We start from the raw sequence: 17,873 nt of genomic DNA on the forward strand, positions 1-17,873 counted from the left end.
GTCTTGGAAGCAAGTATGTATTCCTGGAAACGCAGTCTTATCTGGCCATGCTCAGAATTTCTCCAGCATCTTAATGTGTTTTAGTTGCTATCCTGATGCAACCCTTCTTTGTTTTATTATATGATGACTATCAGACAAATTGCAGTGAAGACGCAACAGTATCAGGTTGTTAAGCATTTCAGTATACCACATAAGAAAACAAACAGAAGAAAGATGGGAAGAAACAGCAGGCTATTCGCCAAACCCTGATAAGGTAGGAGGCTGTTAATACGAGTAACTATCTACTTACCTGAGTCTGACTGATTGCTATATGGTTGCCATGGAGAGGTGACTGACGTTCTTTCTCTTTACTGTGACGACTACTCTGCTTACTGCGCTGAAGCTGCTGCCTCAGTTTGGCAATCTGCTGGAAAGAAGTTCAGGTGAAGCGATAATGAGTTATCAAAAGGCAAACTGCTCAAATCTTCCCATATAAACCGAATCACATACATCCGAAGTCCTTTTTCAAGGATTTTACAAGCATACGGGACTGCCTTCCCTTGAAGCATGAGCATTAAGGTTTCTTTCTGCTTATTAGCTTCTTTCTCCAAAGTATCTGCCCTATTTGCCAACCTGAATATGACAGCAGGCTCAGTTTAATTACTAAACTTTCTCATTTACAAACAAGCAGCTGTAATAACTGATGCAAACAAAAGTAGTCATAATGACAGTTTGTAGCCATTTCTGGCCTATAACTGGTTTAAACTGGAGACTATGAAGCCTACAGTTTAATTGGTTTGATCTTAAACCGAACCAAAGTTTTCCAATGATAATTCATCATAAAAGCAAAGACCCTTCACAAACAACTGGCAATCAATATGCATTGCTCATCTTGGAGAACTTATTTAATACATCTAATAGCATTTCCCTGCAGGCTAAATTATCACAGATTCCTTCAGGCAGACAGACTTATCTTTTCTGCTGTCTGCTGCAAAGATGTCTAATCAAAAGTTACATATTTTAAAGGTCAAACGCAACTAAAGCCATTATCCATTTGACTTGCTCCTTAACAGAAACCAAAGAATTTCATTTGGGGATTCCTCCACTTATTTACTCCTCCCGGATAATTTCTACATGAGAGAGAGTATTTATCTCTACAAGCATTGTCTCAGAAGTTTAGACTATGTGCAAATTCACACAACAGGTACAGACACTTCATTAAGACTGCGTAATTTTTTCCTTTGGGTTCAAGTCCCACTGTTGCTCATGCTCAGTACACTGGCATATAAGGCAAAGTATGCATGGCCCCATTTAATTTTTAACTCAGCTAGAGATACAATTTTTAAAAACCTGAAGGGCAAGTAAGGAGAATCGAATGCACATGGAATTCACATTTCAAAGAACTTCATCAGATGGAAAGCAACCACTCTTTCTGAGTGACAGCTTACAAGTACACACACTCTGTGGTTAACTCCAAGTAGTTAAATATATCACTTGTGCTCTTGCAAAGCAACCCTGTGGTACAGAATCACTTCACATCACTCTTCACAGTGTCAGAGACAACGGTGCTTGGTGAAGAGGTTTGGATGGAGTTTTGCTCCAGGCTGTGGACTTTTCTTTGTGATGTTTCTGGTATCACTCACAAAAGAAGGATCAACCTTTAAGGCTTCGTATCAAGTCTTACCACAGCTCGTTACCCATATTCAGAGAATTGCTACTCAGAAATGTCTGAATACTTTGATCTTTCAACAACAAGACAAACAGTTCAGATTTCTGAAACGGTCTGTGTGCAGAATACATCAAGGAAGACACCGCCCTAATACGACTGAGTTTCTAAAACAGACGAGCTAGATTTAGAGAACTGTGAGACTAATCTCTTCATGAAAGGTGCAACTCAGGCACCATGTTGGAAGAAACTCTAAAAGAGTCTGAAGAGATACTTCATCTCTGGAGAAAAAAAAAAAAAAAAAAAAAAAAGAAATTGTCCAGAACTTCCCCATCCTCCCTTTGGGAGTAGTGGCAAGCAGGTAAGCAGCCTGGTAAGTATAAACACATTTACAAAGATTTATGTCTTACATCAGAATATTGGAGAATGGGGAGAACAGGGAAATAACCTTCACCTTTCCCTTTAAAAACATAAAAACAGAAGATAAAAACAACGCCCAGATCAGAAGATAGCTGTGGACTGAGATGGCTGACTACAAGAATAATCAGAAAGCAGGGAGCGTGATGTACTCTCATGTGACTATATGGGAGGGGAACACAATGCCTATATCTGTGCACATTTCAAAAAAATTAAGAGTTTTCAGCCTTTCCTCTTCCACTGACTGTTCCGTACAATATTGTCGATGTATCTTGACATACTTCTCTTGACATACTTTAAGATTATTTATTAAAAAAAAAAAAGCCAACAAGAAAACCCAAGAAAACACAAAGATCGGTACATCATAAGAGTAATAAACCTATATCAGGTTATTCAGGACACAAACTTGCAGTTCAGCCTTGATGTTTTACTGTCATACAGCCGACTATAAGATGCCCATCAAAGATTATTAAACGAATAAGAAGTTAGGAAACAACTCTATAAATATATTTTTTGCTTGCTGAATGTTTTTACAGCTAGAAGTGTACTTGAAATAAACATGAATCTTGTCTATAACACTTGTAATATGCATGCAGTAATATAACTAATGGCACAAACCTGAGAAATAAGCAAATTAGGTTGGTTCTTTACAACACTGGAATAATCTGAGTATCCTGATCATTTTTCATTTGAAGAGACCTAGATGCAGACTATAATACACAGGAACATGTCACATCTCACCATTCCTGTCCAAATGCTCATTAATAATAACCAGCTAATAGGCTGTATTTCTACAAATCAGGCTACACAACATAGTAACTTCCTATTGCTGAATGAGCCAAACTCCTTATTAATGAGAGTGAGCTCTAACTCTTTCATGAACCACTTGTTAATAAACAAGTTAAACAGTAGGTCAAAGAGTAAAACAGGCATTAGAAATTCACCCTAAACCTTTGAATACAATCTTTCGATTGGTATATGAAAGCACATAAAAAATGTAAGCTCTCATATTCAATTCTCTTTTATTCCAAAGTCCTTTTCAAGTACTCTGTTAGAGCAAAAGGGACATTCCAGTGGGGGGTTGCTGGTGTCAGTGTAACAGATACAGCATAAAGAGGTGCTTAAGGGAAGTGAAAAATCAGCTGTCTGAAATATGTCTTTAAAAACCCATACAAAGGGAAAACTATTTATTTTAAGTCCAGCGGTTTTCCAGTTCTGGGTAAAATCCAGTTCAGGGTAAGCTGTAACTAAAACTGTCCCTATTCAACTTCAACAGAATTTCAAACTAACTATTCAGGTTAAAAGGGGAAAAAATACCAGTGGTTCAAACCACTACTTGGTTTGTGTCCAGTACAAAGACTCTGATAGCAATCTTTATCTCCCAGTCAAGATGTGTATCTATTAACATAACATTATAGCAGTCTGGCATTAACTTACAACAAGTTATATTCAAGACTTCATAAAAAAAAAAAAGCAGTAGCTCCCTTCAGAATAAAATAAAATAAAAAAAAGTAAATCTTGCTAGGAGGTGACAAAAAAGGTACCCTCTATCATTACAAAGTTCATATTGAGAGCTGAGGAGTTGTAAATTTTAATAGGCCCACTACAAGAAAGCAAGCAAGCATTGCCCATTTCACTGCTAGACAGATTCAATTCTGACACCCACCTCTTTCAATTCAAGGGCAAAATAATTTTTAACTACCAAAGTGAATTATTTTTTTTTATGTGCCAATAGAGAATTCATTTGCCTGTTTTGGATCTTAAGTTTATACACTGATTTTTAGGTATTTTAAATGTAAATCTTTTTAGAAGAGCTCCCAGTTGTTTTAAATAAATGCATTTCATTGTAATAGTTCTTATACTAACCAAGTAAAAAAACCCCAATTTCTTAAACTTAAAAGCACATTCCGTCTTCTTTTATCAAAACCAATTAAAACAATGCATACAAGTATTTGGCTAGTTTACAGTATCAACATAATGAAAAATACATGCTAGAGATCATTCCATTAATTGTTGGAACAAGAAAACATGAATCCAGACTGCTAAGACAAGCCTAGGAAACTGTAAACAGCGACCTACTAGTTTACTGTCAAAAGCTATGGGAAGCAATTCAAACTGCTGAGCAGAACTACTGTTACCTGTGTTACTCATAACAAATGCAGTTGCCCAGGAGAGGTGATACTTTTATTTCCATTACTTAAGCTCTTGCTTTCAGCTGCCTATAGCTTTGTCAAATCTTCTCTGAAGTCTACCATGCAACATCCAGCTCTCCTACCCCCTTCCCATCAGGGATTTCAGTATAAGTATTAGAGTTGTTTTAAGAATGAGATTAAAATTAAAGGAGGATGCAAATCATTTTACCATTTTATGTGCTAAAATGCATTATGGTAGCTTTTTACCTGGGAAGCTCTGTTGCCCAATGCTTTGGAAGAAAAAGCCAAACATTTGTCTGGGGGTCCTTTATACCAGGCATGTTCCCTCCATTCCCTTGGAAAAATCTTTACATTTGGCAAAGCTTTAGCAAAAATTTCAGTTTGCACACGTTCAAGAAAGATGTTTGTAACTGGCCACTACATTTGCTAGTAATTCTGTCTCTAGTGGGCTTTACAGTTTGAATAGAACTGCCCCAGAGAGTTTCTCCTTCCAGAAACTGCAGGTTACTGTGGCACAAAGAACTTAGAGTGCACAGATACTGTTGGTATTCAACAAACTCTTAACACCCACCACACAGGCATTAAGTAGCCAGGCAGAGAAGCTGGAACCAGGACTTACATGTGAGGGAAAGGAAAAAGAAAGGGATAAAATAGGAGCCAAACAACGGAGAGACAGAACAGACAGGGAACTAGAAGGTAACTGAGTAACAGCTCAAGTAAGGGAAGACAGATGAGAACTGGCTGGATAACGCACGGAGAATGACACTGGGACCATGAACCCGGAAAAGGCAAGAAATCTGGTTTGAGAAGCTGGAGCAAGGAAAACAAAGGAAGGGAAAGAACTTTGAGCTGGAAAAGCCCAAGGCAGGTTTTATGGTGAACAACCATTGCAAAATTGGATAGAAACGATTCCCTTCCCCACACTCCATTTTTTCCATTACTGTGGTCTATCGTAAAGGAACCATGAAACCCACTGGCCACATGTTTCTTATCTTTCTCTTGTGGTCAGTCCATAAAGAGGATGGCATCCTAGCACAATGGACCACTGTTATCAAATGGCAGAGACTTGCTTACATGCTGAAGGCTTCGCTATCGCTGACGCTCACAGCCCTGTGGTGAAGAAAAGCTGCTTGTTGCAGAACTTGATAGGGAATTGCCAGAAGATGAAGGATGGTCTCTCAGTAAAAGCAAGCGTTATCCTGGAAATACAGATGCTATTCCTGCCCTGCTATAGTTCCTTTGTGCTTGTAGGTAATGTTTAAGCCAAAACTTTTCAGACACAAAACTCCTTTTGCACTGATTTCTGGGCACTTATCTGTGATTCTGAGTGCTTCACAGCTGCTGATGAAGTCACCCAGGCAGCTGAAGGCCCGTGTACTAATAAATCAGCTATGATGAGTTTCGTAACAGGTACTCAATGAGATGGGAACAGACAACCCTCTTTGGATTGACCTCGCTTTGGCCCAGGTCCTCACCTTTAAAAATGAGGCTATTGCCACCACTGGAACACAAGATTATTCCATATTTGTCAAAACTGATTTTAAAATTCAAGTACTTAAACTTACATCGCTCCTTTTGACAACTATTTTTGCTATCAATGGCTGTTCAGAAGAGGACTATACATTGCCAGTAACATCATCTCCTCAGACAACGTATACATTTCTTCTAATTTTTGAATGTCCTATTAAACAGGGAGTCAGGATAGAGGATGCAAAAGGCCCAGATTATCAGGGAAAAGTCCAACCCTATAAGAATATGCTGCAAGATTAATTTCGTAAAAAGAAAGGTGCTGCTCTTGAAAAGAGGCTGCACCCTTCCTGACAGGGCCACACGCTGAGTGCAGGTCAGCTATTAAGTACTGGACAGAAGACGGAGACTCTCTTTTGGGAGAGATGAGGGGCCATGGGTACAAGTCACTCCTGGGGAGATTCTGATTGGACACAAGAGGAAATTTTTTCACAATGAGATCAATCAGCCACTGGAATAATCTCCCCAAAGAAGCAGTGGATTCCCCATCATTGGACACTTTCAAGATTCAGGTGGACAGAGTGCTGGGCCATCTTGTCTAGATCGTGCTTTTGCCAAGAAAGGTGGGACCAGATGATCCTTGAGGTCCTTTCCAACCTGGTATTTTATGATTCTACGAACTCTGGACAGAATGGAGTTTACTGGGACAAATGCTGAAATATTGTAATTTCAGCTGAGCTAGAGACAATTTTACTGTATCTAATTTCTCATGATGCAAATTCACTTAGCTTTTGGTGGGTTCTTTCTAGTTGCAACTGTAGTCTTCAGCAAAATACATATGATTAAAGAGCATTTCAAGCAATCTTATCATTACTGTATCAACACTTACTCTCCTTTTTCATTTGAGAAAGTGATGTCCTCTCTACCTCCACTCTTAAACTTGAATGAAATTTCTAAGCAAGAATACACTAACATACCAACTTTCACTTTGCCTCTTGCAGGAGAGCAGCGTTAAAGGACAGAAAGCTAACTAAGGTAACTCTGAACAGAAAAATTCATAAACAACAACAAGCTGGTTCCTCAGCACTCATTCTGACCAATTCTTCAGAGCCAACACTGTGGAGTAGGAAGGGAGGAAATCCAACAGCCATAAAATAACAACCACTCTTGAAGTAACTCCTACATTGGAGGTAAAACCTGTTTCAAAAGCAACAGAAGCGGGAAAAGGGTGCAGTTTCCTGGACTCCAGATAGCGATTAAAAAAAGTCTTGGACATACCAAAACTTGAAAGGCTCCACTGTGCAAAACTTCTCACCTCTTTTAGTTGATCAGCACTTCCCCATGATGCTGAGCGCTGATGGGATCTCTTTTCTGCTCCTTCTTCAGCCCAACAGCTAGGTGTCTAGAGGGATAAAAACAGAAAATACACTCCTGAATTCTCCAGGTAAGAAAAACTTTTGGCACAAATTATTGCTTTACTCCTTCTGCAGTGTCAGAGTTCTGGCATTATACATGAAGAACAAATGTCATAATCCAATATGCAGCAGGTAATACTCTCAAATACATAAAAACAAAACAAAACAAAAAAATCAAGAAAACTAAGGCTTTGTAAACTTGCATTTACAAAAGGATGAGGACAATGCACATTACTGAAGAAGGAATCAGAGACCTGACAATCACAAAAAAAACCCCTTACCTGGCTACTCCCATCTTCGCTTTGCCATCCAATTCTAGTTTTCACTCAGTGGACAGTTTAGAAAACCACAAGATTTAAAAAAATATAACAGCAAATTCAGAGAACAAAAGCCAGGATTCACGTCTCCCACCTGTCTTCCTTAATCACTGGGCCATATAATCAAGTCCTTCTTGCTAACTCTGACTTGATATACCTTTTATTATTTTTGGCACTGGCCTACATGAGCAGAACAGTGAAAAGCAGGCCTTTTCCAGTCTTCTCTGCAAGCCCAGAAGTTTGGGGACTGTCCTTGGATGTAGGAGTTATAAAGTTAAACCCCAAAGATTGAGAATCGTCTGGAAGCCAGACCTCCCAATTCCTGTGCTTCATCACCATAAGACTATTATGAAAATCGAGGGTATCCACCAGCATTTCTGAACAACCGAGTCACCAGCAGTCAGAGGAGCGATGGGGACATCTAAAATCCGGGAGAGTTTGGGGTATGAACCATATAAAAGTCAGAGCTATAGGCAGACACATACATTTGTGAAAAGAAAAAAAAAAAAAGTGTTTTTGTTTTCAACAATTCCTACTAGTATTCACTGAATCCTTCACACTAAGGCCGCAAGAAATAAAACAATAGCACTGAAAACAATAAGAATTTGCAGCGAGGTTTTTCATGGAGGGGACCGGTGCTGATACTTCTCCAAGGGAGACAGGAGCCCAGCCCTGCAGGACAGGTAGGATCTGGGATCCACCTCCCTGAGGGACTTCCTTCTCGTGAACAGGAACCCTGTTCCTCCACAGCGTTCCTTACTCTTGCTTCCTCTCTCGGGTCTAGAAACTCCTGTAGAGCCCACACACGTAGCAGGCACTGTTCTCCTCAGCATGGAGGCCAGGCATGGCCTTGCAGAACACCACAAAACAAACGTCTGCAGCTCCTCGCCCTCCCTGCCCTGCAAAGAGAGGTGGAAGCACCTGCGGGGCCGGGCCACTCCAGCCGAGCAGCCAGGCCAGGCCTGCTACCATTAAGCCCTGAACCGCAGTTTCAGACCACAGGCTATACCTTTATAGCTACAGTATTATATGGCCTACATGCCGGGCACCTAACCCCCAAATGCTAATATTTAATTGTGCCAAGTCACTTTGTGTGCACAGGCCTACGTCTCCCGCTTCTGTTTTCTGCCAGCCTCGCACTTTCCATGTTTTTGGTGGGTTTTTGTCTCCGTTATTTTTACGCCACCAGGAATACTTCCACCAAAGGCCCAGCAAGCTGTGTGGGCGATGAGAAAGCAAAATGGAAAAAATCAGTAACAAGGTTTTTGCTGCATGTTCCCAGGAAAGAAAAAACAAGTCTTCATAAAAGTTAGGGTTCTGTGTATTTATTATACGACATTCTGTGTGTGGGTCTGGGGAAGAAGCCAGAAGATAATATGGTTATGGAAAAAAAAAAGTTATCAAGAGTAAAGATTTAAACCAGCTATTTAAAACTATGAGGGGAACATGGGAGTCCCTCAGCCAGGCAACCCACGACTCTCGTTGCCCAAAACAGAGCCTCTGTCACAGGCTACCCGTGTGTGCGTTCCTTCGCTCTGCATTGCAGTGGAGCCAAGTTCTAAATAACTACCTGTTCTTTTAGACTGGGTACTTACCACCTCCCTAAAATTTGTGTGAAAGACACTGTATTGGTTTTAAGTACTGAAGTGGCTTACAGATTTCCAAAGAACTAGAGAAAATGGGGGGGGAATTTGCTCCTTTTTCAAAATCATGGGCTTTCACACTATATTACAATTTACTTTCCAATTGAAATCACTCTTTTCTTAAAGATTTTACTATATCCCAAGTGTAGCTGGAACCATAGCCTCATACAAAACCAGAAAACATCAGTGCAAAGGGAATTCTTTGAAAATTTATCTTCCAAAGAGCATATTCTGAATATAACACTACTCTAGTTCGGGGAACACCAGCAGGATGAAGTAGAAAAAGGTATTTCAGGTGCTTAAAGATTTTCCTGTAGTGCAGGAGGGTGTACCAGGGATCACTACAAGCTCATAGCCTTTCAACTACAGCTTAATAAACAAAATCAAAAAGACATCAGGTTAAAAAACAAAAAACCTCACCCATTATGTAGAAAACAAGAGCTTGCCTGAACTTTTTAATAAGCACAGATATTGATCTAGATAGCAAGAACAAAAACAAACCAATAGCAACACCCTGAAGAACTTCATCATCAACACTGTTAACTATTAGCAGAGAGGTGGGAATCCTTATATTGCAGTTGACTTAATCAGAAATCAAAAATAACAAATATAAAACATCCAGTCACTTAATACTAAATTATGTACTTTCTCAAATATGCTTTGACACTCTTTTCCACACAAATACTATCTCCCTTGAGACAAGATTTATACAGTTGCTTTCAATCTATGGTTAATTGAGTCAAGTCACCACCTCTCAAAATATACATACACACATCAGTGTACAGGGGGCAGACTATTTGTGTCCCTCAATTTTATTTGCACTATTAAATTACAAATACTATATGATGCTTCTAGCACAGTACTGAAGTCAGGCAATCTTATATTTATGTGTTATTTATATTCATATGGAAAAAAGAAAAAAGGTTAAAAAATAACACAACATAAGCAGTTACTAGAATATTATAGGAAGCCAATCTTCTTTAAACCCTAGGAATTGCTGCTTATAATATATTGTAACCCACGTTATATGAAGAAGAGTTTTGGGTTTGTAACACAAAATTCAAGCAAATTCAAGCAAAAGCCTTTTTTTAAAAAAAGACAAAACAAAACAAAAAACACCAAACAACCCCACACTTGTTATATTCAAACAAAAATTCTGCTTTTGTAAGTTTAGCTCATGTATGAGCAAGTCATATCTCATTTGAATGTTGTAAATTACATCACAAGTAAGATGGGGGTGTACAGCACCCTTGATATGCCACATTTCATGAAAATTGTTTTCCCATCTTTATTTACAACTTCTACAAAACAGGCGTATTCGTGGAAGCCTTCATTTGAAGCTGCAAGTGTACTGCAATGTGTTAAACATATTAAAAAAAATGACGACTGTAAAAAAGTAACTCAAAACTGTATTTGAAGAAAAATTTCTGAATCATAATAAATAAAACCAAAGTCGCTGCTCCTCAAGCCAGAAACACAGTAAGAAAGGTCATAGCCACTATCTGTAAAACTGGTAATATTTCAGAGCTGAAACAAATTTACGGCATCATTTAAGTGTGAACTCAACTTCATGAAACTGAAGGATTATTCCTTCAGTACATTCAGAAACTAAGATGTAAAACATTTCAGCAGGAGAACCTTGAAAACACTAAGTAACACATGCTGCAGCTTCAAGAGGAGGATCGCTGATATTTCGAAATGTCAAGGTTCCTGGTCCCAGTTTCAGCTGACACAATGCTTAAAGCATGTGCATGGGATAGGACATGCTGAGAACACCACATCTGGTTGCTCTCTTCAGTCTTAATGTAAATCACAATTACCATTGTTCTAACTCACCCAACCTTGTAGAGATTAGCATTTCTTCCAACGCGTTTGGTAATTCTGCCTTGCTTTTCCACCCATGTCAGGGAGATATACCTACATTCTTTCCACTTCATTTAAATCAGAATGACTGCGTGGAGTACCAACCTACCTAAACCTAAAATAAGACTGAATTACTCTAAATATCTCACAGTTTATTGCCAACACTCTGCTCTAATTACTATATCTAGCCTGCATTCCAGATTAACTACTTTGGGGGATGGGTGTAAAGATTAAGAACACAAATCTAGGTTTTACAGGGGAAGCACCAGTGGTTTTGAAGAACTTCCAAATTCAAAAGAAACGCAACAGCAGCACTGTAAGATAAAGTCTAATGAGTCTTCAGATGTTTCTAAAGCATTCAAAGACCCTCTAGAAATGTTACAGAAAGAAATGGCCTAAAGAGTTAGAAGTTAATTTGACTATAGGTGCTGACTCCTCTTAAACATCAGACAGGTTAAGAAAAGTTAGAATAATAAATTCATAGTTGTATGACACATATCCCTTCCTCCTCGTCCCATTCCCCCAAAGTACATCATTATAATATCCCACGAATGCAATGATAACTAACGCACCAATAAAAAAGCTTCATGCCATTGAGCCTCCTGGTTTATGATGTTAATTTTTAAGCAACAAAATTTCAACCCAGAAGAAAACAAAACATTACTCAGGTGACTAATGAGAAGTAACTACATTAAAGCCTTGACCCACACACAAGAACAAAAACATATTTTAGCCAAGCATTCCAGTTTAATAACTGCATTATTCTTTAGATTAGAGAAGTAAGAATTCCCAAAGGCATTTTGCAAACTTTCTTCATTTCTGTTTGTGTAATATGTAATTGCCATATACACTGAAGGTGGCATATCCAGGCATATTGGAATCCAGTTTCAGGAGTCAGTTGGGGGGTGGCGGTATAGGAAATCAATGACTCATATTCCACTTACTCATTTGTTCTTTTCTTTGTATTATTTAAATTGAGGAATATTACATAGATGGACTTTAACTGGCAATATCTTTGGTATGACATCAACATCGTATGTTTATCCCTAATTTCTCCTTTTTAATTTTATAAAACTCTTTTGAATGATTTAGCTACTGCCAAATAATTATATTAATAAACTATAACGATTATGTTTCTGAAGATTCTGAGGTTAAGCATAACCATTTCAACATTGAACTACTACTCCCTACACTAGGAAGAGGGGAAATACGTATATGTCCAGCATGACGGACAAGTATACAAAATTGCTCCATCAGTGCAGAGATGGAAAAAATGGGGAAGGAAGCTATACTGAGTTTTAAATGGCCTTAATGAAAAGTTCAAATTTTAATGAAAAGGAGAGGGAAGTAGGACACTGGAGGAACTTGGGAAGGGGATAACAAAGTATATCTACACGTATAATAACTCCCTATAATGGCAAGTTTCTCTGCATTTTTGAAATACTTTAAACACTACTCAATAAAATGGCACACATCTAATTATACCAAACTTGCTGCTCCTTAAATATCAGCTAGTTGAGTGCACTTGCACATATACATACACGAGCATAAACACATGGAGAATTCTTAGAAATCTGGAATTCTATAAATGTCACAATGCATAGTGTCATAGTATATTTTTGCAAAAGCAAACACAACAACCTCACTTCTCTGCAGTGTTTTCCGTCAAAACACTTGAGGTGGGTAAGAGAGACACAGAAATATGAACTACAGTTACTATTCTCCAAGATGCAACAGAAACTAAAACAAACAAAGAAAATTCTGTTTCTTCTACTTAAATAATAAGATATTATTGCATTCCTTTTTAAAAATCCTGGTTTAATTTTAGAGAAAGAAGAAACATTCATGAGGACCATACAGGTTCAAAGAACATGTGGGAAACAAGCACTTGGAACAAAACTCATTAAAAATTCATCTGATCACAGTAAATACCAGAATCTGACTTTTTTTTTTTTTAATACAAGAATTCTAAGAAACTTGGAACAGCCATAATCACTACCTTCACAAAACTGCACAAAATTTGGATTTTAAATTAATGTTTAATTAGGGACAAAAAGTACTCTTGAAAGAGAAGTAATTATTCCACCTACAATGTAAGTTATACTGACAGCATTGTTCATGAGTTCAGAAGTAAAACAAGAGATAATTTATTCTCCAATGAAACATGCTCATACAAAAAAATGGTTTATTGATTTTCATCATCTTGTTTTTATTTATTTTGTTTGCTACCATCTCCCACTCTGCTAAACTACCAAGTGTTATTATTTTTAGCTACTGTAAACTATATGAACTCCCATGAGCTAAACGGTTACTCAGCCAACAAAAAAGAAGTAGTGGAAGTACTTGTGCTGGTACTCAGGAAAAGAGCAAGGTTTTAATTTAACTCAACTTAATTTGCCATGCATGCATCCTATCAACGACTTGGAACTCATCCTTAGTTCTTGAAATTAGATCTACTTCAAACTACACAGAGCCCAAACAACAAAAAAACCCCACACAACCAAAACATAAATGAAGTAAGTATTTTAGGATCAAATTCATCTAAAGTCTCCCTAGTGAACATTTTATTTAAAAAAAGTGGAATTTGCTGTGCCAATCGCTATGCTTGTTATATTTTACATATTCATGTAGTCCTGAGCAGTCAAGACACATGTTTTTCAGCTCAACTTAAATATTGCTAAATGCTTGACTTCTGCAAAATTTGAATAAAGACAGTTAATGTAATTCCTTGTTAGAAGATATCCACACAAATCCAAACCATGAAACTTCCCTACCCTTATCCCTTCAAAATAACACTTCACCTTGTAATGACAACAGTACTGCCTTTCCTCTCTGTTACATTTGATTGTGATGAAAAGGTAAAACTTTTTTATTTCCCGCTCCCCCCAGCTTTGTTTCTGAATGAAGCAAAGGGCGGCAGCCAACAGGTAAATAACCTAAACACTTACTTGAGCTCACTAGGAAAGCAATTTTACTGCCAAATGCTCGGAGCTCAAATATTTATAGAACAAGTTTGCTTCTCTTTTCTGTAACTAGTGAAAAGGTTTGTTTGTGAATGTTTAAGTATTCAAAATTTTCTATCCATAAGGGTATTTGCGCAGTTTGATATGGATACATGTTTTATGAGAGAGGGGTTAAGAAATACAGTAACTACAAAGCATGCTACCGAAAATCTGTTGAATGGAAATTACGGTTTCAAAACAGAAAGACTTTCAAGGCACAATCTTGTGAAAGGAAGACACCTTGGAAGTAAATCCAAGATTAAGAGCATTTTAGGTAGATCTTTTGCGACAGTAAAGATGACTGCTTGTTCTTCTTTTTTTGCTAAAACAGGCTGGCTGGTTTCAAAATGAATGAGTACAGCATGAACACAGCATTTTCTTAAAGGGTCCCACCACCATTTCTAAAAGTTTTCTTGAACGATTTTAATCATCAGATTCCCAAATTCATTAAATAGGATTTCTGGATTATAGAGACAAATCTTTTTTCTTTTCTAAGCATTCTACACTTGTCCTTCCCCCATCAGGGAACTTCCTGCACTGCATTAGAGTAGATTTTAGAGAGATGTGGAAAATTATTTATACATTCTAACTTGTCCTGAAAAATTCAGTATTACACAAAAGACTATAACCTAGAATCAACTTAAAGAGCTGCTGCATTTGCTGTAAGCAATGGTGGCAGAACGGGTGACAAGTATGTTGCAAGTCAGTGGAAACTAACCAAAACCTATACACCTACAAATGAAGTTATGACAGAAAAATCCTTGATATTTTAAAGGTATCATATGCATTGTGACAGCATAAGCTTTCATTAAAAACAATTTTTAACAGCACAAGAGAGTTATAAGCAAAAAGTAGGATGACAGAAGTATCATTTTTCTCTGCAGACACCCATGATAAGAACGGGCCAGACTCATGGCACAAGAGATAGAAAACTGATTTAGCAACCATCCCTCCATGGCTTGGAGACTCAAAATATAATCAAAGGTAGTCGTTTTTTTCTAGTTTCCAATTTAGTTTAGAACACAAACTCGGATGAATTACTCCATACCCTAATACTACTACTGAAAACCCAACAATGGAGCTCCTTTGCTAATAATTTGGGTGTTTTTTAGAATTACAGATTTTTTACTTGGTTGATAGTGATCACCTTTGTGGGCAACAAGCTCCAGCATGAGGAGGAATCAGGCAAGAAACAATGTTCAGCTCAGTTGCCAAAGAGCACTGGGGCACTATGAATACCACAGCAGGCTACCTGCCAGAGGTTCCTGCTAAGGACAGAACCCTGAGGAGGATCCAAGGGTATCACAAGGGTATCAGGCCATGAGTAATCTCAGTACCCTTCCCTCTGTAGCTGGTGGTAAAGCTCTCATTCTGATGTCTGGCTTCAAAAGGCAGCTCTTCCCAGAGCATTTCTGTTTGTCTTTCTTACTAGTAAGCAGCAGAGGGAACATCTCATACATGCTCACTCCCAGCTTCCTCTTCTTGATTTCCTCTCTAATGACAAGCTCATCAATCCTTCTGAACAGTAACCTCTCCCCACCTCCTCCCCCGCACACACACAAATACACAGATTTAGTAAAATCTTTAGCTTGTCAGCCACTACTATTATGGAATCTTTTTTTTTTTTAAATAGCACTCAGCACAATTTTGCATATAGCAGCTTCAATATGAACCAGATACACGGCTGAGAGTGAAATCTGCTCCTTTAGCCTCAACAGATCTGCCCACATACAGAAAATTATTTTTAACAACTGTTTTCCAAAAAGCATAAAAATATCTATTGCATACCATGTTACTGAATTGACACTGATTAAAAAATGCTACTGTACCCTATTTTTAGGGCTTTATAACAAAATTAAGTGAACCCACATTTCTTCAGATTTAAGTTGCGCTAAGATTCCAGATCAGGCGATAAAAGTATTATCAGGAAGACATCTGTTATATGAAACATCTCTGTTGTCTTTGTTTTACAGCTTTTTACCTGAGTAGATTTATCTTTCATACATGAAGGGTAGTGTACGTGGGGATCACGTGGCCACTGTCCTGTGAGGTAAGGTCCTGTTATTGTGTCCAAAGAAGAAGTTCGCCTTATGGTACCAGAAGTTCTGATTTGCTGGGATTTTGGCCTGTCCACTGTAGAAAACCAGAACAAAATCAACAAAAAAGTCAGGCTAAATTTGATATGAAATGTTAAAAGCTAGCTACGACACACAATGGCAAGAACACATGCGAAACCTTTGCCTAAATGTCAAGCTGAAAAGAATGCCGTCACATCAAAGCAAATAACATCAGACAAAGGAGAAAAAATACAAAAGGGAAAACTTAACAGTTACAAAAAACAACGCTTAAAGTGCTCATAGCTGCAAAGAACCAGGCTACTTATGCGAGATATTTTCATCAACAAAAAGCATCAAGCAAATTTAAATACAGTGATGATGCAACTCAGGAAAGCCAGACATACAGAAACAGAAAATAGAACACAGTATCAGTATTGGGTTACTTTTTTTTTTTTTAAAAGTCAGCTTGCTTAGCTGTCTAAATACTAAAACACAAATCATGACAAAAAATATGATTCTTAAGAAGATGCATATCTGATTTCTTGCTCTTGTGTACGTCATTCCACATTATTTACAAGATGCCAACAGAGGCCTTAGCAAGCTGAAAGTGTGTGACTATTTCCCTCTGACACAGCTCAGGTCAAGGCAGCTGCCGTGTTTGCCTTCACTCATCACAGCGCCTGCAATCTTTGACTCCTCCCTGTAGTTCTCTCCCCATACACCTAGATCACGGAACACTTTTTTCCTGCATTTCATTTGGAAAGCAAGAGAGTAGGGTGATTCATGAGATTGTTCCTTCCCACATCAGAGTTTTATAGCATGCTCTCTGGATCATCTCACTTTGTCCTTTAGGCAAAATTACTTCATATACTCGTTTTCTAGACTTTACATAAGCCAACCTAAGCCCTACGTTACAGCTACTGTCTCTCTTGCTCAGCCCTACTAGAAGTTTGCAAGTGAGATTACTTTCTAGTCACGTTATGCACTGATCCGACCCACCAAAACCCTGCTCAGAACTTGAGAGCAGACCTGCTCGCACACTGCTGAGAGCAAACATGGGCACTGACCTCCATGCGCATTTTCTCTTTGTATATCATCCTGAATTGCTGGGTCTCCAAAGGCAGACTCCATCATCAGTGTCTTATATAGCATTCAGCACAACGACTGAGGTATAGCCTGCACTAATGCAGCATGCTTATAGTATGATATACAAACATGATCATGTTAAAACAGACCATTTTTGAGAAATGTAGAGCTGCTGAAACACTTCATTAACAACTAATTTTAGGTGAAGAGCTCTAAATGATGCTGTGAATTGGAAGCATGATAGTATATCATACTGCCTTTGTATAACAGAATTGTTTTGATTGCAATGTTATTTATAAACCAAATCCCTACAACTTTCAAAAAAGATCTATCCTCGTAGGATTCCAATTGTGACAAATTTGCATTTTAAGAAACATTTTTGAACTATAAGAAAGCCCCAAATCTAAAAAAAAGGTGACAAATTTTAAACATGAAACCAGTAATCACATTTACACTGAAACACAAAAGTACCTAAAGGGTGCAGACCTACAAAGCATTCTTCCAGCCTTCACTGCCATGCTATGGCACTACGCTGCTCTCCCATGTAGCCTGAGGTTTGAAAATTCCTCTAAAAACTATGTTCATTAGAAATCCATTACATGCGAAAATCTATCAGGAATTTGTTAAATACATAAGTAGCAAAGTATGTTCTAAAAAAGACCTTTTAAAACAAGTTAGAGACCATACAGAGACAAACTAGCAAAACAATCTCTGCAGATGGGGAAATAAGGACTACGCAAAGTTTACCTTTGCAAACTTTAAAAAGTCTTGCAGAAAAAAACCAAAAACAAAACCTCAAGAATACACA

The 17,873-nt window shown here is 38.0% G+C and overlaps 1 protein-coding gene across 3 annotated transcripts in view; it reads right to left on the reverse strand.

The window, feature by feature from the left end:
- The window catches only part of GLCCI1 (glucocorticoid induced 1), a 58,048-nt gene that overhangs the window by 21,630 nt on the left and 18,545 nt on the right, over window positions 1-17,873 (reverse strand). For 2 of the 3 annotated variants that reach the window (XM_054192103.1, XM_054192104.1), the window contains exons 2-4: window positions 15,904-16,055; window positions 6,998-7,084; window positions 290-403 (exon numbers count right to left, since the gene is read on the reverse strand). In XM_054192103.1, the coding sequence (XP_054048078.1) occupies window positions 290-403; window positions 6,998-7,084; window positions 15,904-16,055 (353 nt within the window). Of the gene's footprint in view, window positions 1-289; window positions 407-6,997; window positions 7,085-15,903; window positions 16,056-17,873 lie in introns of all 3 variants that reach the window. The other variant, XM_054192102.1, reaches the window with a different exon arrangement.

This window comes from Rissa tridactyla, chromosome 2 (assembly GCF_028500815.1).
Source record: "Rissa tridactyla isolate bRisTri1 chromosome 2, bRisTri1.patW.cur.20221130, whole genome shotgun sequence".
Taxonomy (NCBI): Eukaryota; Metazoa; Chordata; class Aves; order Charadriiformes; family Laridae; genus Rissa; species Rissa tridactyla.